Here is a 25,665-nt window from a genome sequence, read left to right on the forward strand (position 1 = left end):
ACATTTCAGAACATTGGCATAGTTCCATTTCAAAGTGAATGATTTAGAGTTATTTAGCTATTCTCTGTTTTGCATGCATGTAGTCCAACAACTGCTTTATGGGCGAGACCAACTTACCTTGTGAATGCCATGAACAACTGTACTGCTAATGTCAACCAGATGATGTCAGTATAATGTTAAGGAAGTCAAAGGGAAGTGCATCTGGAAGGAACCATTACCCCACACATTGACTTTAATTAAATGACCTAATTTCCTTTCCAGAGATGCGTGTAGTTGACATCCCCATTCTATTATGCAATCATGCACACAGCACATAATACCTCTTTAAATTAGACAGACTATTCGTGACCACCCTTGTCTTGTCTGTAGACTAGACTCTGCCTCTTTTCAAGTCAGCAGAACCAGAGTGAGATCGGGAGCTGGTGAAGCATTCTACTCAGTTACTCTAATCACCCCTCTCTTTCTCTGCATTGCCTACCTTACCTTGTTGTCTCCTAGACATCTGCACCCAGACAGTCACAGCACACAATCTTTATCTTTTGCAACACATCACAGTACACTCATAGAAGAAAAATACCCTTGAAGAACCTTTTGGGGTTCAAAACGATTGTCACTGTGGGAGAACCTTTTCAATTCTAAAAGTTTCCTTGAGGAACCCCTCTGAAAAGGTTCATTCAGAAACCCCTCTGAAAAGGTTCTTAGAGGAACCCCTCTGAAAAGTTTCAAGCATGAACCTTTTTGTGATCAGAAGATGGGAGGCGTGGCATATTGGCGTGGCTTTCAGATAGTTGTTTTTGGCCACCTGTGGGAGTAAATGTTATACCTATTCATGTGTTCTGTTGTATTGTCATTATAGGTTAAGGTTGTACACTGACAGTTCTGAAGCCTCGTTAAAATACTAACAAAATTGTGACTATCTGAAAAATGTAATGCTATTTGGCTCTTAGTATCATATGCACTTATGTAAGTCTTTGGAACTGATAATGTACAAGCTTTGCCTTTAATATCAGTATAACAGAACAGGCATGACATTTACTATCATGGGTGGACAAAAATAACTATATGAAAGCCATGCCTCCAATAAGCCAAGCCTCCAATCTTCTGTTAGGCTGCCACCGCTACAATATTATTGCTGTTACTCTTACAGAGCTAGCTAAAAGCTAGGCTGAAGATACTGTAGCTAGCTAGCGACCTAAGCCAACATCCAATCAAATCATCAGTCATAAATCTTCATAAACAAAAGTTATGACCATCACTTTTTGGAATAAGCAGTCATAATATAATTGGCTTTACAGCCAATGCTGTATTATTTAATATTGCTATTGAGATAGTAATCTCATGCATGCTTCAGATATAAGAATGGATAATTGTTTACAAGTTGCTAGCTATCCCATAAAGCCATTGCCGAAAACCACATATTTTCATCTTCTTCTGAGTCTGGCAGCACAACTAATCCAACAGCTAAATAAATTGCTCTGCATGCACAGAAGATTAGTTCCTCCAGGAACCCTGTGCTATATTGAAACATTAAAGGTTCCTCTACGAACCCCTCAACTAACCAAAGGTGCAAATATTAACCCATTGACTGCAATGGTTACTTGAGGAACTCCAGGTGTCCTTGAGGATCTCCGGGGTTCCTTGAGTCACCCCTAATTCTAACAGTGCACAGCATAACACACTATCACTCTGATCCTCAGCACAGTGCTCAAATGGCTAATTTATCATGCACAAATGCACAAATAATGTATGCATAGGGTATGAGTGGCGAATGAAGTTAGCCCCTCCCCTCATCATCAAGAGCCACTTGCCCGCCCTCTGATCATTCTCACCTCTCTTCCTCACAGAAGAGTCCTACTTTAAGCTTTCCTCAGCACGACTTGACCAGTTTTCCCGTTCGCAGGTGTGCCGCGAGGTTACGCCGCTGAACGCAGGTTTTCTGTGTTGGGTGACTTTACCAAAACAAACGTTTTCGTTTCAGGTAAGAATTAGCTTTTCCGCTTTTTCTTTCCTTTGTCTCCTGTGGTAGCTAGCATCTCACGGTTAGCTACTGAGACTTAGCTAGCTTAGCTGCAAGGCTTAGCTAACCTGGCTAGCTTGCCGCAAGGCTAGCTATCCTGCTGACTAGCTTTTCTACCTGGAAGGGTAGAATTACTAGCTCGCTCTCTTGTTTAGCTCAACCCACCACGTTGACTAGACCAACCGTCCTAGCTTCACTGCTTATCGGTTGAGAGCCATGCTTTTCTTCGTTTCGAGACCCACAAAGCGCTAGCTTACTTTAGCTAACATTGTGCTAGGCTACTAGCCCACGAGCCAGATCAACTCAATCAACCTGCATAACAGAAAGACATTATCGGCCACTGAGAGGAATGCATTATATTTTCTGCAAAGAGATGCATGCTTATGATTGGACAAAACAGATGAAAAGGAGCTTCATGTCAAATTGAACATCCACATTCTCATGTGGAATTCTAGTCTCGTTACATTTTCGTCAGCAAAAATGAAAAGTAAATGATAATAGTTATCATATTTCTAAGTGCATCTGGTCTTGTTATCATCATTCGTTTTCATCTGGAAAAATAGGTAGTTGCCGAGTAGTCATAGTTATCATAGTTATTGTTGACAAAATTAACACTGGGTTGACGGCGTTCACCAACTCAGTGGTAAATCTTGGCCTACTGAGGATGAGAGACTTCCAGTGCTGGGCATATGCCCAATGTCTGTGTGCACGGTGTGACCTCAATCGTCAGATAAAGGTGACCTCCACCTCTACTACAATGAAAGTAGTCCGGGTAGCCATTTGATAAGCTGTTCAGAAGTCTTATGGCTTGGGGGTATAAGCTGTTAAATTAAGAAGCCTTTTGGAACTAGACTTGCCGTGCAGTAGCAGAGAGAACAGTCTATGACTAGGGTGGCTGGTGTAACGGTCTGACGAGGAGGAGTAGTAGGAAGGATCGGAGGACCAAAATGCAGCGTGGTATGTATCCATAATATAATTGAATGAGACTGAATAAAAAAATACAAAAGAACAAGAGAATCAAAATTAAAACTGAAACGGTCCCGAATGGTGCAAACACTGAAACGGAAAATAATCACCCACAACTCAAAGGTGAAACCAGGCTACCTAAGTATGGTTCTCAATCAGGGACAACGATTGACAGCTGCCTCTAATTGAGAACCATACCAGGCCACAGAAATCCCTTATTATAGAAAAAAGAACATAGACTGCCCACCCCAACTCACGCCCTGACCATACTAAAACAAAGGAACTTAGGTCAGAACGTGACAGCTGGAGTCTTTGGCAATATTTAGGGCCTTCCTCTGACACAGTCTGATATAGAGGTCTGGGATGGCAGGAAGCTTGGTCCCAGTGATGTACTGGGACCTCTGTAGTGCCTTGTGGTCGGAGCCCGAGAAGTTGCCATACCAGACGGTGATGCAACCAGTCAGGATGCTCTCGATGGTGCAGCTGTAGGACTTTCTGAGGATCTGAGGACCGAAGCCAAATCTTTTCAGTCTCTTGAGGGGGAATAGGCATTGTCGTGCCCCCTTCAAGACTGTCTTGGTGTGTTTGGACCCTGATAGTGTGTTGGTGATGTGGACACCAAGGAACTTGTAGCTCTCAACCTGCTCCACTACAACCCCGTCGATGAGAATGGGGATGTGCTCGGTCCTCTGTTTCCTGTAGTCCACAATCATCTCCTTTGTCTTGATCATGTTGAGGGAGAGGTTGTTATCCTGTCACCACACTGCCAGGTTTCGGACCTCCTCCCTATAGGCTGTCTCATCGTTGTCGGTGATCAGTCCTACAACTGTTGTGTTTTCGGGAAAACTTAATGATGGTGTTGGAGTCGTGCTTGGACATGCAGTCATGGGTGAACAGGGAGTACAGGACTGAGCACACAACCCTAAGGGCAGATGTGTTGTTACCTACCCTTACCACCTGGGGATGGCCCGTCAGGTTCCTTAGCTTAGTGAAGATCAGTGATAGCACTATGGTGTTGAACGCTGAGCTGTAATCAATGAATAGCATTCTCACGTAGGTGTTCCTTTTGACCTTGTGGGAAAGGGCAGTGTGGAGTGCAATAGAGATTGCATCATCTGTGGATCTGTTGGGGCGGTATGCAAATTGGAGTGGGTCTAGAGTTTCAGGGAATAATGGTGTTGATGTGAGCCATGACAAGGCTTTCAAAGCACTTCATGGCTACAGACGTGAGTGCTACGGGTTGGTAGTCATTTAAGCAGGATACCTTAGTGTTCTTGGGCACAGGGACTATGGTCGTCTGCTTGAAACATGTTGGTATTACAGACACGATCAGGGACAGATTGAAAATGTCAGTGAAGACACTTGCCAGTTGGTCTTGTTTAAAAGGTCTTACTCACATCGGCTATGGATAGCGTGATCATACAGTCATCTGGAACAGCTGATGTTCTCATGCATGCTTCAGTGTTGCTTGCCTCGAAGCGAGCATAGAAGTAATTTAGCCCGTCTGGTAAGCGTGTGTCACTGGGCAGCTTGCGGCTGTGCTTCCCTTTGTAGTCTCCAATAGTTTGCAAGCCCTGCCACATGTGACGAGCGTCGGAGCTGGTGTAATAGAATTCAATCTTAGTCCTGTATTAATGCTTTGCCTGGTGGTTTGTCAGAGGGCATAGAGGGATTTCTTATAAGCGTCTGGGTTAGAGTCCCACTCCTTGAAAGCGGCAGCTCTACCCTTTAACTCAGTGCGGATGTTGCCTGTAATCCATGGCTTCTGGTTGGGGTATGTACGTACGGTCACTGTGGGGACGACGTCATCGATGCACTTATTGATGAAGCCAGTGGATGATGTGGTGTACTCCTCAATGCCATCGGAAGAATCCCGGAACATATTCCAGTCTGTGCTAGCAAAACAGTCCTGTAGCTTAGCATCTGCGTGATCTGGCCACTTCCTTATTGAGCGAGTCACTGGTACTTCCTGCTTTAGTTTTTGCTTGTAAACAGGAATTAGGAGGATAGAATTATGTTCAGATTTGCCAAATGGAGGGCAAGGGAGAGTTTTGTATGTGTCTCTGTGTGTGGAGTAAAGGTGGTCTAGAGTTTTTTTCCCTCTGGTTGCACATGTGACATGCTGGTAGAAATAAGGTAAAACGGATTTAAGTTTCCCAGCATTAAAGTCCCGCTGCGCCACCTCTGGATGAGCATTTTCTTTTTTTAATGAAAAAAATATATATAGATATTTTTATTTTACCCCTTTTTCGTGGTATCCAATTGTTTTTAGTAATCTCTCTTGTCTCATCGCTACAACTCCCGTACGGGCTCGGGAGAGACGAAGCGCCATTTACCTGGCAACCTTGGTTAGCGTGCACTGCGCTCGGCCCGCCACAGGAGTCGCTGGTGCGCGATGAGACAAGGATATCCCTACCGGCCAAACCCTCCCTAACCCGGACGACGCTAGGCCAATTGTGCGTCGCCCCATGGACCTCCTGGTCGCAGCCGGTTACGACAGAGCCTGGGCGCAAACCCAGGGTCTCTGGTGGCACAGCTGGCGCTGCAGTACAGCACCCTTAACCACTTAACCTTGATCGGAGCTCATCCATTTTATTATCCAATGATTGCACGTTGGCTAATAGGACTCATGGTAGAGGCGCCCCGACCTACGTCCCCGATATCTCTGTCTCTTCTTCATGCGAATGACAGGGATTTAGGCCTTGTTAGGTGTCTGAAGTAAAACCTTTGCGCCCGACTCGTTAAAGAAAAAATCTTTGTCCGTTATGAGGTGAGTAATCGCTGTCCTGATATCCAGAAGCTCTTTTCGGTCATAAGAGACGGTGGCAGGAACATTATGCACAAAATAAGTTTCAAATAATGCGAAAAAACACACATGATAGCACAATTGGATAGGAACCCATAAAACAGCAGCCATCTCCGCCGCCGCCATCTTTAAGCATGTTTCTTGGCTCTCCGTCACCAGAAAAGCCCCTCGATCTTCGCTCCTGGCACTGGCACTCTCCTGAGGTAGTGGCAACGAGGAACGTGATGACGACACACTCGTCACTCACAGGCTGGGGCGTAGGTCACGAGGGGAAGCCAATAAATGGAGTGTGGAACCCACAACTCTGCATTGTTCACATAAATTACCTTGAATTGCTGACAGTGCTTCTCTCTCTGAGACACTTTTGACCCTCCCTTCAGAATTTTCACGTCTTGATCAGAACGGCATTTGCTCCCGTCACTTACACAGTCAGGATTATTCTGTGGCACAGAGTACACCTACTGTCACTTTTTGACACTCAACATGTCTGTCTCCGACAGATGTGCGTGATTGGTTCTTCGAGCTTCTGAGATTCTGGTGAATCCCTCTTGTGAGATATCTCACTCATAATATCAGTGAACCGGGGTTATGCAGTATAGTAACCTTACGTTTTATTCGCCCATAGCAGCTTGTTGAAATGAACTCTTTTTCAGAGCGGTTGGGACAATCTGCTGCCATGGCTCTGAGGATAAACCCAGCCTTATAGGGAATCTGTGACTGTGATTCTTTATAATGTCATGACATTAAAAACCGCTATCAAGGTATCGTCAGGTACGTGGACAAAAAAAAACATGCTAGGGACAGTATATGTCAGGAAGTGTGTGTGTATGATTGTGTGTTTGTGCCAGTCAGCCTGCCTTGCGTGGGCTTGTTGGAAAGGTCATTGTTGACCTCCCTCCAGCTTCCTGTTGCTGCCTCCATCACTCATGGCCTGCACTGCACTGTGGGTAACCGGTCCCATTGGGCCCAAGCACATACTCTACAGCAACCACACGTCTGACACTGACACCTGATTTACTTTGTCATTGTCTCCTATCTATCTCAATTAGTTACATGTTCTTCTCTCCATTAGTTACATGTTCCTCTCTCCATTAGTTACATGTTCTTCTCTCCATTAGTTACATGTTCTTCTCTCCATTAGTTACATGTTCCTCTCTCCATTAGTTACATGTTCTTCTCTCCATTAGTTACATGTTCCTCTCTCCATTAGTTACATGTTCCTCTCCATTAGTTACATGTTCAGGAGACATATGTGACAATGAGGTGGTTGCCTCCCTTTGATACAGTATTTTCTCTCAGCATTTCGAGTTGATAACATAAAGTGACACACTGTAAGTGTCAAATAGACTAATAGCATTAGTGCATTGGCATTTGTGGTTATAAAAAGACGACTGTGTGTCTTTAAAACTGGTGCTTCTGGTGTATTGTATTGATGGTTGCCATGGGGATGGTGATCCCGGCAGTGAGTGGTGGCACACTCACCGTTTTCGCGGTGCTGGAAGGAGGGGGAGAACCCTTTGGCGGTGACCCTGGCGAGGCGACACTCCTCCTGGGCCTTCTGGCTGGCTCCCATGGCCGCCTCCGCCTTCCCCCGTGCATGGGCCGTCCTAGGGGGGAGGGGGGTAATAATCATATTAATAAAAAATCAAAATAAATTCAAGACAGCAACTAAATGGGGCATGTTGATATGACTGACTGTGATTGTACTGTAAGTGCATTGGAAAGTACAGCTTTTTTGTTGTGCTTAAAATATAATAGATGGCCAATTTCCCTTTTCCTAAGAGCCACTCTGTTTGAGGTCCTCTAAGTAGTAAGAGGCTGACCAGCTGGCATAGCCTAATAAATAATGCACCTGCAGAAACAATGAGCCCACCCTGTATTCCCAGACATAATCACTGTCTCCTCTGTGTTTTCATCTGGCTGCTCTCTCATTGATCTCTGCCATATTTGTTACCTACCTTCAATCCCACGTTAGACTGAGATTCCTCCCTGCAGTCTGGTGAGGTAGCCTACTGAGTGTACAGTACATACGATGACAGACAGACAGACAGCCCCAGGCTTTCATCTTTCTCTGTCATGCTACTCTGGTCTTATAAAAGAATAGAGGCCTGATGATAATGTGCACTTACAATCCCTTCAAATGGATAGTTCTGTTTAAGCTCGCATGACATAATGCCGACATGAAGGCGTTTTGCTTTTACCATTCTTCCTAGTCTCTCTCTCGCTCTGTGTGTGTCTCTCTCTCTCTGTCTCTCCCTCTCTCTCCACCCTCTATTCAGTCTCTTTCCTTTTCTATTTCCCTCTCTCCTCCTTGTTTGTGCAGGAACTGTCTTGGTGCAGTATTGCATGTCGATGGTTATTGATTTTTTTTTGCCTCTCTGTTTCTTTTTGCTTCTGGCTCTCTTCACCCTGGCAATAGAGCCATGCTGGACATGTCAGAGAACTCACAACACTGTGTGTATCTGTGTCTGTGTGTGTGTGAGCGAGAGAGATATTGTATGAGTTATAGCGTGACTAATAGTCTGTACATTTTTCTGTTTATTAGGTTTAGTTAGCCATGTGTCGAAAGTGTTGGCTGGCTTGGTGTGTTTGGTAGGGACACATTAGTGGATGTTGGAGAGGGGTGTGGTCAGGATGGGGGTGAGGAGGCAGCTGAGGTGAGATAGAGCTCCATTTCCTGCTCTACACTGGGAACTAGCCCTCTCCTGGACCGTTGTCCTAGCAACTGCAGGAACTAAATATTGAAAAATAGCGAGAGAGAGAGAATGAGAGAGAAAGGGAAGGGAGGCAGCGTGAGGGAGGATAGGAATCTTCCATTCAGTGTTACTGTGCCCCAGAGCACTGCATGAGTTCATTTAGAGTTTCATGATTCAGACATAATGCAGTGATCATCGCTCTCTCAATTCAATTCAATTTCAATGTCAATGTAAGGGCTTTATTGGCATGAGAAACTTATGTTTAGAAATAGATAATAAACAAAAGTGAAATAAACAATAGAAATGAACAGTAAACATTACACTTAGAAAAGTTCCAAAAGAATAAAGACATTTCAAATGTCATATTATGTATATATACAGTGTTGTAATGATGTGAAAATAGTTAAAGTACGAAAGGGAAAATAAATAAACATAAATATAAATTGTATTTACAGTGGAATTTGTTCTTCACTGGTTGCCCTTTTCTTGTGCCAACAGGTCACAAATCTTGCTGCTGTGATGGCACACCTTGGTATTTCACCAAAAAGAAATGGGAGTTTACCAAAATTGGATTTGTTTTCAAATTCTTTGTGGGTCTGTGTAATTAGAAGGAAATATGTGTCTCTAATATGGTCATACATTTGGCAGGAGGTTTCCACCTAATTTTGTGGGCAGTGTGCACATAGCCTGTCTCGTCTTGAGAGCCAGGTCTGCCTTCGGTGGCCTTTCTCAATAGGAAGGCTATGCTCACTGCATCTGTACATAGCCAAAGATTTCCTTAATTTTGGGTCAGTCAAAGTGGTCAGGTAATCTGCCACTCTGTACTCTCTGTTTAGGGCCCAATAGCATTCTAGTTTGCACTGTTTTGTGGTAAATTCTTTCCAATGTGTCAAGTAATTATCTTTTTGATTTGGTTGAGTCTAATTGTGTTGCTGTCGTGGGGCTCTGTGGTGGTCTCAAATTCGAATTCAGATTTCTTTAGTGACATGAAATACAATTTGTAGATATTGCCAAAGCAGTATAGTGGTACAGTGTTTCAGTAAATACAGTACAATGCAATGAGGTTACAGTTAATTTCACTAGTAATAATAATAATAGTACATATAATCATGTATACAGGTACAACACTACTGCTGTTGTATTGTGTAATCGTCGGTCGATACATTTAATTAAAGAAAACTAAGATTATAAAAAGAAAAAGAAAGGTTAATAAATAACTAAATGTACACGGATGATGGTTACATTATGTATTACTTGTAAATTATATACAATGTACATACTTTAGGGAATTAATGGTAATGGGATTAGGGTTCTCTCACACACACACACACACACACACACACACATACACAGTAGGGATGGCGTGTAAGGCAAATATTGATCTGATCTATATTTACTGTGGTACTGGGTTGGGGTGTACTGATTTTCTGTCTATTTACAGTATATTCGGAAAGTACTCAGACCCCTTTACTTTTTCCACATTTTATTACGTTACAGCCTTATTCTAAAAATGATTAAATAGTTCTTTCCCCTCATCAATCTACACACAATACCCCATAACGACAAAGCAAAAGCAGGTTTTTAGAAATGTTTGCACATTTATAAAAAAAATATATTAAAAAAATATCACATTAACACAAGTATTCAGACCCTTTATTCAGAACTTTGTTGAAGCACCTTTGGCAGTGATTACAGCCTTGGGTATGACGCGACAAGTTTGGCACACCTGTATTTGGGGAGTTTCTCCCATTCTTCTCTACATATCCTCTCAAGCTCTGTCAGGTTGGATGGGGAGCGTCACTGCACAGCTATTTTCAGGTCTCTCCAGATATGTTCGATCAGTTTCAAATCCGGGCTCTGGCTGGGCCACTCAAGAACATTCAGAGACTTGTCCACGAAGCTACTCCTGCGTTGTCTTGGCGTGTGCTTAGGGTCATTGTCCTGTTTGAAGGTGAACCTTCGCCCCAGTCTGAGGTCCTGAGAGCTCCAGAGCAGGTTTTCATCAAGGATCTCTCTTTACCAGTGGAGGCTCCTCAGAGGAGGAAGGGGAGGACCATCCTCCTCAGTGAAATTTCATTTTTTTTTTTAAATGAAACACTAAAAAAGTTACACATTTTTGATAAAACTATACTAAATATATTCATATGTCACCAAATAATTGATTAAAACAAACAGTTTTGTAATGAATGTCTATAGTAACTTCAACAGTACTCTTTGGGGTAGCACCATGGTGTAGCCAGAGGACAGCTAGCTTCTGTCCTCCTCTGGGTACATTGACTTCAATACAAAACCTGGGAGGCTCAAAGGCCTCATCCCCTTCCAAAGACCTACAGTACCAGTAAAAAAGTTTGGACACACCTAATTATTCATGGGTTTTTCTTTATTTTTACTTTTTTTTTTAAACTAAAACTATGAAATAACACATGGAATCATGTAGTAACCAAAAAAGTGTTAAACAAATCAAAATCTATTTTATATTTGAGATTCTTCAAAGTAGCCACCCTTTGCCTTGATGACAGCTTTGCACACTCTTGGCATTCTCTCAACCAGCTTCATGAGGTAGTCACCTGGAATGCATTTCAATTAATAGGTGTGCCTTGTTAAAAGTTAATTTGTGGAATTTCTTAATGCGTTTGAGCCAATCAATTGTGTTGTGACAAGGTAGGGGTGGTATATATTTGGTAAATTACCAAGTCCATATGATGGCAAGAACAGCTCAAATAAGCAAAGAGAAACGACATCACTACTTCAAGACATGAAGGTCAATACGGAACATTTCAAGAACTTTGAAAGATTCTTCAAGTGCAGTTGGAAAAACCATCAAGCGCTATGATGAAATTGGCTCTCATGAGGAACGCCACAGGAAAGGAAGACCCAGAGTTACCTCTGCTGCAGAGGATAAGTTCATTATAGTTATCAGCCTCAGAAACTGAATCCCAAATAAATGCTTCAGAGTTCAAGTAACAGACACAACTGTTCAGAGGAGACTGCGTGAATCAGGCCTTCATTGTCGAATTGCTGCAAAGAAACCACTACGAAAGGACACCAATAATAAGAAGAGATTTGCTTGGGACAAGAAACATGAGCAATGAACATTAGACCGGTGGAAATCTGTCCTTTGGTCTGATGAGTCCAAATGTGAGATTTTTGGTTCCAACCCCCGTGCCTTTGTGAGACGCAGAGTAGTGTGGTTCCCACCGTGAAGCATGGAAGAGGGGGTGTGATGGTGTGGGGTGCTTTGCTGGTTACACTGTCAGTGATTTATTTTAGAATTCACGGCACACTTAACCAGCATGCCTACACAGAATTCTGCAGCGATAAGCCATCCCATCTGGTTTGCGCTTAGCGGGACTATAATTTGTTTTTCAACAGGACAATGAACCAACACACCTCCAGGCTGTGTAAGGGCTATTTGACCAAGAAGGAGAGTGATGGAGTGCTGCATCAAATAACCTGGCCTCCACAATCACCTGACCTCAACCCAATTGAGATGGTTTGGGATGAGTTGGACCACAGAGTGAAGGAAAAGCAGCCAACAAATTCTCAGCATATGTGGGAACTGCTTCAAGAATGTTGGAAAAGCATTCCAGTTGAGAGAATGCTAAGGGTGTGAAAAGCTGTCATCAAGGCAAAGGGTGGCTGCTTTGAAGAATCTAAAATATTGCCATGTCTACTCCCGCTCTTCCCCTCCAGCGTTCGACATCACCGGTTTACTAACCACCGGCCCTGGCAACCATCATTACGCACACCTATGTCACATCATGAGACACACCTGGACTCCATAACTTCACTGATTACCTCCCCTATATCTGTCACTTCCTTAGTTCCATTCCCCAGGCAGTATTGACTATGTGTTTCATGTCTATACGCTACTCGTGGTTCTTGTATTGGTCTATGTTCCGTTCATTATTTAACTGCACTTGCTTTCCAACTCCCAGCGTATACGTTACAAATATAAAGTACATTTAGATTTGTTTAACACTTTTTTGGATATTACATGATTCCATATGTGTTATTTCATAATTTTGATGTCTTTACTATTATTCTACAATGTAGAAAATAGTCCAAATAAAGCAAAACCCTTGAATGAGTAGGTGTGTCCGAACTTTTGACTGGTACTCTACATGGTAATTATGATCACTTCCAGAGGACGACCTCCAACCAATCAAAGCTTATGCAGTATGAACTAACATGTCGTCCATCCAATCATAGGATTAGGATCAGAGAATGAACCTAGTATGTTGTATTGGGGTTGTGCCACAGATCATTATGGGGGGAGGTTCTATGTGTTGAGAAGCTTGGTGAGTTGGGGAAATTATTGGATAGTGATAGTTCAGCATTTTTGGGATATTATTCAATTCAAAATAGTTTCTTAAAATTACAGGAGACAGTGGAGGTAGATTCTAAATAGTTTTCTTGGTTTTAGAACTTTATTTTTGTGTCCAGTTAGTGCAATTTATTTCAATTTGCCTTGCTAACTTCAGTAGCAAGTAGCAGTAGCTACCAGCTCGAGTGCGCAGTTTTCACCAACACTACTACAAATGTTGTTGAAGAACCCCTTTCATTCTCAGGGGTACACAGAAAAGGTGTGAATAAAACCGAGGGTCGACCTCTGTGTAACCATGTGCGCTGAGAGTCGGGATCTAGTCGCATCTAAATACAAAACAAGAACCACAAACAGCGCACAGACATGACACTGGAACAGAAACAATGACGACTGGGGAAGAAACCAAAGGGATTGACATATAAAGGGCAGGTAATCAAGGAGGTGATGGAGTCCAGGTGAGTGTCATTATGCGCGTAACGCTGGTGACAGGTGTGCGCCATAACGAGCAGCCTGGTGACCTAGAGGCCGAAGAGGGAGCACACGTGACACTGCCTGAGATTAGTTTCATGAAGAGGGATGAAAAGGTGAGGGCATTTAATACCAATTGGTATCAAATGTATAGCTGGTTAACAGGGAGCCTTTCATCAAGCCGCCTGTATTGCTGGCCTTGCCTGCTTTCTGGAAAGTCTGAGCCTTGGGTGAAAGATTGGTACAGTGACCTGAAGACAGATTGTTCAGCTAATCGGCAAAACAAAAGCAGGGAGCATACAGTGAGGGGGGAAAGTATTTGATCCCCTGCTGATTTTGTACGTTTTCCCACTGACAAAGAAATGATCCGTCTATAATTTTAATGGTAGCTGTATTTGAACAGTGAGAGACAGAATAAAAAAATCCAGGAAAAGGCATGTCAAAAATGTTTAAATGATTAGCATTTTAATGAGGGAAATAAGTATTTGACCCCTCTGCAAAATATGACTTAGTACTTGGTGGCAAAACCCTTGTTGGCAATCACAGAGGTCAGACGTTTCTTGTAGTTGGCCACCAGGTTTGCACACATCTCAGGAGGGATTTTGTCCCACTCCTCTTTGCAGATCTTCTCCAAGTCATTAAGGTTTCGAGGCTGACGTTTGGCAACTCAAACCTTCAGCTCCTTCCACATATTCCCTATGGGTTTAAGGTCTGGAGACTGGCTAGACCACTCAAGGACCTTAATGTGCTTCTTCTTGAGCTACTCCTCGTGGAGTAGTAACTATTAACTCCACGAGCTACTCCTCGTGGAGTTGCAATGATAATGGGAACAGTGAGGAATCAGCCCCTGCCATTCAAGTCTCAATTGTCTCAAGGCTTAAAATTCCTTCTTTAACCTGTCTCCTCCCCTTAATCTATACTGATTGAAGTGGATTTTCACATCAATAAGGGATCATAGCTTTCACCTGGATTCACTTGGTCATGGAAAGAGCAGGTGTTCATAATATTTTTTACACTCAGTGGATTTGTCTTGAGAAAAGCTGCTAACGTTATGTTACTGTAAAAGGGGCCATGCTTACAATCTTCAATAACCTAGAATGGCCTGACTAAGGCATAGCGAAGACACGGCAAGGCGTGAGAGGCTCCATCCCAAATAGCACCCTATTCCCTATATAGTACATTAAGTTTCACCAGAGCCCCATGGTGAAATTGGTGCCATTTGGAACACAAAGAGTCTCACTAATCCTCAGGATGACACATGTAAGCTGCCTCTTTTTAATAAGTTGCATCAAGATGGACTTAAGCGGAGCCAGAGATGATTCATGCTTGTTTCCGGTATCAGTGCCTCATCAGCAGCACATGTGTGTAGGACAGGATTCTGTTTTAAACATGACCTACAAGACACAGGGACTCTGATAAGCTTAATTTAACACATCTCACAAACATCTGTTTCTGTCTACTGTTACTTTGGTCTCCCTTTGCCCCTGTTTGTGTGTGAGGGAGAGTTTGTTGTTGTCCAAAATATTGTCTATATTATTCTTTGACTATGCATTAGTGCTTGGTATCTTACCTCTTACAGTAACTTTTGTCTTGGTGTTCTACCAGGAAAATACCTTCCCTCTCATAATATCTGGGTTAGCCTGAGTACTGCATGCACCAGAGAACTGTTCTACAGGCAATTCCAATTTTTAGCATAGAAGGGCTGAGGTCAAGCTCTCTTCTCACACACTGTTCCTCGAAATGTGCTCCCCTGTCCTCTCTTCTCACAGACAGACATATGCTCCCGACGTTCTCCTTACTGTATTTAGCACAGCTGCAAAGTAAAGCAGTGACTGCTATTGTTCCTTGTATACAAAATAAAAACATTTCTCTGTATGGGTCTTATTTGGGGTTCCTACTGAACCTTCATACAGCTCTGAGCTCATTATTTTACCCCAGTTCTTCTCCTCTCCTCTCCCTCCATTCTACAACAGTGACACACTGAGTCAGCTGACATGGGTTGCCATCTCCTGCTGTAGCGAGGACCTACAGTGCCTTCGGAAAGTATTCTGACCCCTTTACTTTTCCCACATTTTGTTCCGTTACAGCCTTATTCTAAAATTGATGAAATAAATATTTTTCCTCCTCAATCTAGACACATTAATCCTTAATGACAAAGCGAAAGGTTACAGTACCAGTCATAACTTTGGACACACCTACTCGTTCTTTTTCTTTCTTTTGACTATATTCTACATTGTAGAATAAAAGTGAAGACATCAAAGCTATGAAATAACACATGGAATCATGTAGTAAGCAAAAAAAGTGTAAAAACAAATCTAAATATATTGTATATTTGAGATTCTTCAAAGCAGCCACCCTTTGCCTTGATGACAGCTTTGCACACTCTTGGCATTCTCTCAACCAGCTGCTTGATGGTTTTTGTGACTGCACTTGAAAAAACTTTAAATGTTCTTGAAATCTTCCATATTGACTGACCTTCATGTCTTAAAATCATGATGGACTGTTGTTTCTCTTTGCTTATTTGAGCTGTTCTTTACCTTAATATGGATTTGGTATTTTACCAAATAGGACTATCTTCTGTATACCACCCCTACCTTGTCACAACACAACTGATTGGCTCAAACACATTAAGAAGGAAAGAAATTCCACAAATTAACTTTTAACAAGGCACATCTGTTCATTGAAATGCATTCCAGGTGACTACCTCATGAAGCTGGTTGGGAGAACGCCATATGTCTTATTTCATAGTTTTGATGTCTTCACTATTACTCTACTATTTAGAAAATTGGAAAAATAAAGAAAAAACATTGAATGAGGTGTGTCCAAACCTTTGACTGGAACTGTATAAAAAAATAAGAAACAGAAATACCTTATGTACATAAGTATTCAGACCCTTTACTATGAGACTCCAAATTGAGCTCAGGTACATCCTGTTTCCATTGATCATCCTTGAGATATTTCTACAACCTGGAGTCCACCTGTGGTAAATTCAATTGATTGGACATGATTTGGAAAGGCAAACACCTGTCTATATAAGGTCCCACAGTTGACAGTGCATGTCAGAGATAAAAACCAAGCCATAAGGTCGAAGGAATTGTCCGTAGAGCTCAGAGACAGGAATGTGTCGAGGCACAGGTCTGGGGAAGGACACCAAAACAATTCTGCAGCATTGAAGTTCCCCAAGAACACAGTGGCCTCCATCATTCTTAAACGGAAGAAGTTTGGAACCACCAAGACTCTTCCTAGAGCCGGCTGCCCAGGCCAAACTGAGCAATCGGGGAAGAAGAGACTTGGTCAGGGAGGTGACCAAGAACCCGATGGTCACTCTAGAGTTCCTCTGTTGAGATGGAAGAACCTTCCAGAAGGACAACCATCTCTGCAGCACTCCACCAATCAGGCCTGTATGGTAGAGTGGCCAGACAGAAGCCACTCCTCGGTAAAAGACACATGACAGCCCGCTTGGAGTTTGCCAAAAGGCACCTAAAGGACTCTCAGACCATGAGAAATAAGATTCTGGTGTGATGAAACCAAGAATGAACTCTTTGGCCTGAATGCTAAGCGTCACGTCTGGATGAAACCTGGCACCATCCCTACAGTGAAGCATGGTGGTGGCAGCATCATGCTGTGGGGGATGCCATTTAAAAATAAAGCTGTAACGTAACAAAATGTGGAAAAAGTCAAGGGGTCTGAATGCTTACCAAATGCACTGTAGATACGTACTTAGTGTGTGCCCTGTGTAGATACTTAGCTGTAGTCAGTGTGCCTTATGTAGATACTTAGCTGTAGTCAGTGGTACTTAGCTGTAGTCAGTGTGCCCTGTGTAGATTCTTAGCTGTAGTCAGTGTGCCTTATGTAGACACTTAGCTGTAGTCAGTGGTACTTAGCTGTAGTCAGTGTGCCCTGTGTAGATACTTAGCTGTAGTCAGTGATACTTAGCTGTAGTCAGTGATACTTAGCTGTAGTCAGTGTGCCTTATGTAGATACTTAGCTTTAGTCAGTGATACTTAGCTGTAGTCAGTGTGCCTTATGTAGATACTTAGCTGTAGTCAGTGATACTTAGCTGTAGCCAGTGATACTTAGCTGTAGTCAGTGATACTTAGCTGTAGTCAGTGTGCCTTATGTAGATACTTAGCTGTAGCCAGTGATACTTAGCTGTAGTCAGTGTGCCTTACGTAGATACTTAGCTGTAGCCAGTGATACTTAGCTGTAGTCAGTGATACTTAGCTGTAGTCAGTGTGCCTTATGTAGATACTTAGCTGTAGTCAGTGATACTTAGCTGTAGTCAGTGATACTTAGCTGTAGTCAGTGTGCCTTATGTAGATACTTAGCTGTAGTCAGTGATACTTAGCTGTAGCCAGTGATACTTAGCTGTAGTCAGTGTGCCTTATGTAGATACTTAGCTGTAGTCAGTGATACTTAGCTGTAGTCAGTGTGCCTTATGTAGATACTTAGCTGTAGTCAGTGATACTTAGCTGTAGTCAGTGTGCCTTATGTAGATACTTAGCTGTAGTCAGTGATACTTAGCTGTAGTCAGTGATACTTAGCTGTAGTCAGTGATACTTAGCTGTAGTCAGTGTGCCTTATGTAGATACTTAGCTGTAGTCAGTGTGCCTTACGTAGATACTTAGAAACTATTTATACCCCTTGACTTATTCCACATTTTGTTGTGTTACAGCCTCAATTCAAAATTGATTAAGTATATTTTTTATCCGGACACACAACAAAATGTGAAAAAGTCAAGGGGTATGAATACTTTCTGAAGGCACTGTATGTATGTGTACAGACACGAAAACACAAAAGTGGTAGAATTGCCCTTTAAGACTTTGGAGCTCTTGGAAGAGTGTGCTGGGTATGACTGTTGTAAGCATGGATGTTTGAACATTTGTTGGCTGCAAATTGTGTGTGTGTGTGCGTGTGTGTGTGTGCGTGCGTGCGTGGGCCAGCCTCCAGTTCAGCCTTCCTGGTCTCTTTCCGGCTGTCCGCCAACACTGTTGGCATAATGCGGAAATCGCTCCCTCCCTCCCTCTTCTCTCTCTCGCTTGCTTTCTCTCGCTCTTCCTCTCATACTGCCTTTCTCACACATCCCTCTAGGAGTAGGCCAGGCCTACATGGCCCAACACATCCCTCTAAGAGTAGGCCAGGCCTCCATGGCCCAACACATCCCTCTAAGAGTAGGCCATGCCTCCATGGCCCAACACATCCCTCTAGGTGTAGGCCAGGCCTCCATGGCCCAATACATGACTCCAGGAGTAGGCTAGGCCTACATGGCCCAACACATCCCTCTAGGAGTAGGCCAGGCCTCCATGGCCCAACACATCCCTCTAGGAGTAGGCCAGGCCTACATGGCCCAACACATCCCTCTAGGAGTAGGCCAGGCCTACATGGCCCAACACATCCCTCTCGGAGTAGGCCAAGCCTCCATGGCCCAACACATCCCTCCAGGAGTAGGCCAGGCCTCCCTGGCCCAACACATCCCACCTGGAGTAGGCCAGGCCTCCATGGCCCAACCCATCCCTCTAGGAGTAGGCTAGGCCTACATGGCCCAACACATCCCTCCAGGTGTAGGCCAGGCCTCCATGGTCCAACACATCCCTCCAGGAGTAGGCCAGGCCTCCATGGCCCAACACATCCCTCCAGGAGTAGGCCAGGCCTCCATGGCCCAACACATCTCTCCAGGAGTAGGTCAGGCCTCCCTGGCCCAACACATCCCACCTGGAGTAGGCCAGGCCTCCATGGCCCAACACATCTCTCTAGGAGTAGGCCAGGCCTACATGGCCCAACACATCCCCCCAGGAGTAGGCCAGGCCTCCATGGCCCACACATCCCTCCAGGAGTAGGCCAGGCCTCCATGGCCCAACACATCCCTCCAGGAGTAGGCCAGGCCTCCATGGCCCAACACATCCCTCCAGGAGTAGGCCAGGCCTCCATGGCCCAACACATCCTTCCAGGAGTAGGCCAGGCCTCCATGGCCCAACACATCCCTCCAGGAGTAGGCCAGGCCTCCATGGCCCAACACATCCCTCCAGGAGTAGGCCAGGCCGCCATGGCCCAACACATCCCTCCAGGAGTAGGCCAGGCCTACATGGCCCAACACATCCCTCCAGGAGTAGGCCAGGCCTCCATGGCCCACACATCCCTCCAGGAGTAGGCCAGGCCTCCATGGCCCACACATCCCTCCAGGAGTAGGTCAGGCCTCCATGGCCCAACACATCCTTCCAGGAGTAGGCCAGGCCTCCATGGCCCAACACATCCTTCCAGGAGTAGGCCAGGCCTCCATGGCCCACACATCCCTCCAGGAGTAGGCCAGGCCTCCATGGCCCACACATCCCTCCAGGAGTAGGTCAGGCCTCCATGGCCCAACACAGGAGTAGAGAACTAAATTAATAAACAAGCAGATCACACACAGATATTCTGTTATGAAAGCTTATGGCCTAGTTACACTTTCTAATTATCTGTCAACCACACACAAACACTGACAAACAGACAGACAGGCAGGCAAGTACACACACACACACATATTATTTATCTATCTCTCTGCATTGTTAGGAAGGACCCGTATGTACGTTTTTCACTGTTAGTCTACACCTGTTGTTTACGAAGCACGTGACAAATATCATTCAATTTGATTTGACATACACACGTACATACAAACAAATGCACACATGGTTTGAAAGAGGGATGCACTGTTTATATAGCCATGACACCATTCAAATTTCCATATCCATATATGATTTCCAAGAGCAACCATCTTTGTAGTCCAACCCTCGTTTATCACTAAATAAATACTCCCTGAAGATATTTACTTCAAAAGAAACACAATGTGATATATACCACAATGTTATCATAGTCTTTTATTCTGAAAAAATATATAAACGCAAAACATGCATCAATTCAAAGATTTTACTGTTACAGTTCATATAAGGAAATCAGTCAATTGAAATGAATTCATTAGGCCCTAATCTGTGGATTTCACATGACTGGGAATACAGATATGCATCTGTTGGTCACAGATACTTTTTTAAAAAAGGTAGGGGCGTGGATCAGAAAACCAGTCAGTATCTGGTGTGACCACCATTTGCCTCATGCAGCGCAACACTTGTCCTTCGCATTGAGTTAATCAGGCTGTTGATTGTGGCCTGTAGAATGTTGTCCCACTCCTCTTCAATGGCTTTGTGAAGTTGCTCAATATTGGCAGGAATTGGAACACGTTGTCATGCATTTCGATCCAGAGTATCACAAACACGCTCAATGGGTGACTGGTGAGTATGCAGAACTGGGACATTTTCAGCTTCTAAGAATTGCGTACAGATCTTTCGATGGCGGCGGATGAATGGCACGCCAATGGGCCTCAGGATCTCGTCACGGTAACTCAATTGTTTTCGTTGTTCGTAACTTATGCATGCCCATACCATAACCCCACCGCCACCATGGGGCACTCTGTTCACAGTGTTGACATCAACAAACGGCTCGATCACACAACACCATACACATCTTCTGAGGTTGGAAGGCCGTTTGGACATACTACCAAATTCTCTAAAACAACGTTGGAGGTGGCTTATGGTTGAGAAATTAACATTTAATTCTCTGGCAACAGGTCTGGTGAACATTCCTGCAGTCATCTTGCCTTTTGCATGCTCCATCAAAACAAGGTGCACCTGTGTAATGATCATGCTGTTTATTCCACTTCTGGATATGCCACAGCTGTCAGGTGGATGGATTATCTTGGCAAAGGAGAAATGCTCACTAACAGGGATGTAAACAAATTTGTGCACAACATTTGAGAGAAATAAGCTTTTTGTGCACATGGAACATTTGTGGGATCTTTAATTTAAGCTCATGCAACATGGGAGCAACACTTTACATGTTGTGTTTATATTTTTGTTCCGTGTATTTCGTCAGTCCAATCAGAAAGTGAAAGCCAGTCTTCATCCATTAGGGGATACTTCCACAAACTAAGCCCTAGTAAATGCTATTTGGAGATACTATAAGCTCTCCATCCATCCAGCTTAACCCAAAGCTGACCCTCTACCAGCCTCCTGAGAATGCTGTGTGTATGTGAGAATGCTGTAAATTGACTACAGCTCAGCGTTCAACATGCACCATAGTCCTCTCCAAGCTTGGCACCAATCTCAGGATCCTGGGACTGATCACCTCCCACTGCAACTGGGTCCTGGACTTCTTGATGGGCCGCCCACAGGTGGTGAGGGTAGGCAACAACACATCTGACACGCTGACCCTCAACACGTGGCCCCCCAGGGGTGTGTACTTAGTTCTGTCCTGTACTCCCTGTTCACACACGACCGCGTGGCCATGCACGGCTCCAACTCCATCATCACGTTTGATGACGACACAACGGTAGTAGGCCTGATGTGGCGCCAGGACTACATCTCCACCTCAACGTCAGCAAGACCAAGGAACTAATCGTGCACACCCCTATCCACATTGATGGGATGGGGGCATCCTCATCACTGATAACTTAACATGGACAGTGCCTCTTTGCCCTCAGGAGGCTGAAGAGATTTGGCATGGCCCCTTAAACCCTTGAAAACTTCTACAGAAGCACCATTGAGAGCATCTTCACTGGCTACATCACTGCCTGGTATGGCAACTGCAACGCGAGCTCCCAGCCATTCAGGACATACACACCAGGTGGTGTCTGAGGAAGGCCAGAAAAATTGCTAAAGACTCCAGCCACCCCTGCCATAGACTGTTCTCTCTGCCTCCGTCCAGCAGGCGGTACCAGAGTATCAGGTCTCGGACCAACAGGCTCTGAGACCGCTTCTAACCCCAAGCAATGGGACTTTTAAACAGATAGACGATAGCTACCCACTCACACACACCTACACTGACACTGTTGCAGACTCACACACCCATTGCTTAGCCTCCTGCCATATTGTTCACTATAATTATTATTTCTCCAGCTACTAGTCACTTTCTCCTGATCCCTGCCAACAAGTACATACAGGTAACTGCCCAATTAAACAAAACTATGTAAAGTGTCTTAGGGTGTTGGGCCACCACGAGCCAGAACAGTGTGTCTGGAACTCTATCGGAAGGATGCGAAACCATTCTTCCACGAGAAATTACAGAATTTTGTCGATGGCGGGGGAAAGCGCCGTTTCAGGCGCCATTTCAGAATCTTCCATAAGTGTTCAATTTGGTTGAGATCTGGTGACTGAGATGGCCATGGCATATGGTTTAAATAATTGTCATCCTCATCAAACCATTCAGTGACCACTCCAGCCCTGTAATTGGTGGCATTGTCATGGTAGCAGAATAATGACCAAAATAATAGTCTTCCCATCATTTTTATTCATGATCCTAAGCATGATGCTTAATTAACTCAGGAACCACACCTGTGTGGAAGCATTTAATTTCAATAAACTTTTTATCCTTCATTTACTCAAGTATTTTCATTATTTTGGCAGTAACTTGTATCTACCTGAGCTACTCCAGTATCCCTGCACATTGTAAATGTGGTTCTTCCTTTCTTATTTCCTATTTATTTTTGTGTTGCTATACTATCTTGATATTGAGTACTGCACTGTTGGGAAGGGCTTGCAAGTTAAGCATTTCACTGTACTTGTGCATGTGTCAAATAAATCTTGACATTTGAAACTAAACACAGACTACTGTAGTAAGGCCTACACATAGGCCTGCTGCTAGTAAGGCCTGCACATGGACCTGCTGCTAGTAACATCTACTAGTAAGGTCTACACATAGACCTGCTGCTAGTAACATCTGCTAGTAACATCTACTAGTAAAGCCTACACATGAACCTGCTGCTAGGAAGGCCAACTAGTAAGGTCTACACATGGACCTGCTGCTAGTAACATCTAGTAGTAAGGCCTACACATGGACCTGCTGCTAGTACCATCTGCTAGTAAGGCCTACACAGACCTGCTGCTAGTAACATCTAGTAAGGCCTACTAGTAAGGCTTACACATGGACCTGCTGCTAGTAACATCTACTAGTAAGGCCTACACATAGACCTGCTACTAGTAACATCTGCTAGTAAGGCCTACACAGACCTGCTGCTAGTAACATCTAGTAAGGCCTACTAGTAAGGCCTACACATGGACCTGCTGCTAGTAACATCTACTAGTAAGGCCTACACATGGACCTGCTGCTAGTAAGGCCTACTAGTAAGGCCTACACATGGACATGCTGCTAGTAAGGCCTACACATAGACATGCTGCTAGTAAGGCCTACACATGGACCTGCTCCTAATAAGGCCTACTAGTGATTTACACCTTCCACTTAAGTCCGCCCCTTTCCGCACAGTTGTCCACATCCTCATCAGGGCAACTCCCTTGAAAAGTGTTCTGTGGTCGCAGAGATTTAGGGACTGGACGTACGAATTGGATCATTTAATTTGAGTTGACCTAGAGGACAGCAAAGAAGCGGGAAGGTGTCAATTAGGCTTAAGGCCTATACATGGACCTGCTGCTGGGTCTTACCTGGACATGGCGATCTCAGCCTTCTGATTGGCGATGTCCGCAGCCTTTTCGGCCGTGTCCACAGCCCGGTCCACCTTCTCTCTGATCTTACTGGCTCGGAGGGGGATTAGGTTCTTCCTTTTGCCGCTCACCAGGACGTTCTGCTTGTACTTGCCCTCCTCCTTGGTCCCGTCAGGGAAGGTGGTGCAGCCGTACCCGTGCCGCTTGTTTCCCACCCACTCACCCTCATAGTGCAGGCCGTCCGAGCGCCGGCTCACCCCACAGCCCGTGCGCTTGTCGTTCTTCCACTCGCCGCAGTAGGTCTCCGTTGCCGTGGCGTCCACGTCGTCCTCGGCGACGGCCAGCTCGGCTTCGCCCTCTCCCAGGCTGATGGTGGAGTTGATGTCAGAGTTGACCGAGCTGACCGTGCTCATGCCCGCCTCACTGCGGAACGAGCTCTGCTTGGAGCGCTGGCTGGCCAGGGAGCTCTTGGACTCTGACTTCCTCAGTTTGAGTCCGCTGAGGATGGAGCGACCTCGGAACAGACCCTTTTTCTTGCCCTTCAGCAGCTCTGCCTCGCTGTGAGCAGTGAGCACGAAGCCCCCCCGCGACACTGCCGGACTGCTGGTGGAGCCTGTCCCGCCCACACTCCCCACGCCGGCCCGGTCCGCGAGCAGAGCCGTCCCGTTACTGTGCTCCGAGCGCAAGGAGTTTATGGAGGTACGCAGCGGAGAGCGGATGACGGCTGCCATGCCGTATGGCACACTCTGCCGCATGCCGTATCCATGCCGCATCCCCCCCACCCACTGGCCTTGGTACGTACCTGCAGAAAGACACAGAGACAAATGTTACAATGCATGCCACTATGATATAACAGCATATCAATAAATAATTCATTTTCATATATTTCAAGGACAACCACAACACTAGTGAGGGAGATATGGGCCTAAGGTGTCTGGGGGTACTGCGAGATATGTTTGTTCACCCTCACAGTGAGACCTTGTTGTATCACATTGTTAGCATTGAGACACCAGACTAACAGTAACAGGTCAGCTGTAGGGCTGAACTCCTGGGCAGAGAGCAATGATATTATCCCCTTAGACTCATACCCACTCTTTAGGTTCTTCAAAAGGGAATGGTATGATTGCTAGCAGACAACAAAATACACTACATGACAACCGTCCTCTCACTTAATGCTTTATAGAACAATACCAAAGCTCCCTCTGTGTCTGCTCTCCCTTTCATTCCCTGTTCATAGAACAAACCAATCAATCATTTTCTCCTCCAATCTTTTTAGCACCCACGTCAAAGCTCTTCCTTCACTGTCTCTGAACATTGCACATACAGTGAGCTCCAAAAGTATTGGGACAGTGACAATTTGTTGTTGTTTTGGCTCTGTACTTCTCTGTATTTTGACGTGCTGTCTGTCTGTCAGCTTAAATTTGAGGCTATTTTCATCCATATCGGGTGAACCGTTTAGAAATTACAGTACTTTTTGTACATAGTCCCCCTCGTTTTAGGGGACCAAAAGTATTGGAACAAATTCACTTACAATTCACGTTCATTAATGCAACACCATTAAATGTTTTCCCCCACACTTTCCTGAAAGTCATATTTGGGGAAAAATGTGATGACATGCTTTTTAATGTGCTCCAGCCATTGAGAGGGGGAGAGTGAGAACTGGGGAGGGAGGAGTCGTTTCATATCTCAACAAAGAGTCTACTATGTGTAAATCCCTCTGTCGGGACTCAGCTGATGGAACTACAGTAATACTCGCTGTCCAGCATGGTCTACATCTTACCTGAGACAATGAATGCTTCAACTACTACCAGTACGACAACTACTACAACTACCAGTACCACTACTACCAGTACCACTACAACTACCAGTACCACTACTACTACCAGTACCACTACTACCAGTACCACTACTACCAGTACCACCAC

General features: G+C 44.6%; 1 protein-coding gene across 2 annotated transcripts in view; it reads right to left on the bottom strand.

Annotated features, from left to right (window-relative positions):
* The window catches only part of jph3b (junctophilin 3b), a 46,159-nt gene that overhangs the window by 6,722 nt on the left and 13,772 nt on the right, over positions 1–25,665 (bottom strand). For both annotated transcript variants that reach the window (XM_029668298.2, XM_029668297.2), the window contains exons 2-3: positions 23,741–24,542; positions 7,272–7,396 (exon numbers count right to left, since the gene is read on the bottom strand). In XM_029668298.2, coding sequence (XP_029524158.1) covers positions 7,272–7,396; positions 23,741–24,542 — 927 coding nt within the window. The remainder of the gene's footprint in view (positions 1–7,271; positions 7,397–23,740; positions 24,543–25,665) is intronic.

Source organism: Oncorhynchus nerka, linkage group LG9a (assembly GCF_034236695.1).
Source record: "Oncorhynchus nerka isolate Pitt River linkage group LG9a, Oner_Uvic_2.0, whole genome shotgun sequence".
In the NCBI taxonomy this organism is placed as follows: Eukaryota; Metazoa; Chordata; class Actinopteri; order Salmoniformes; family Salmonidae; genus Oncorhynchus; species Oncorhynchus nerka.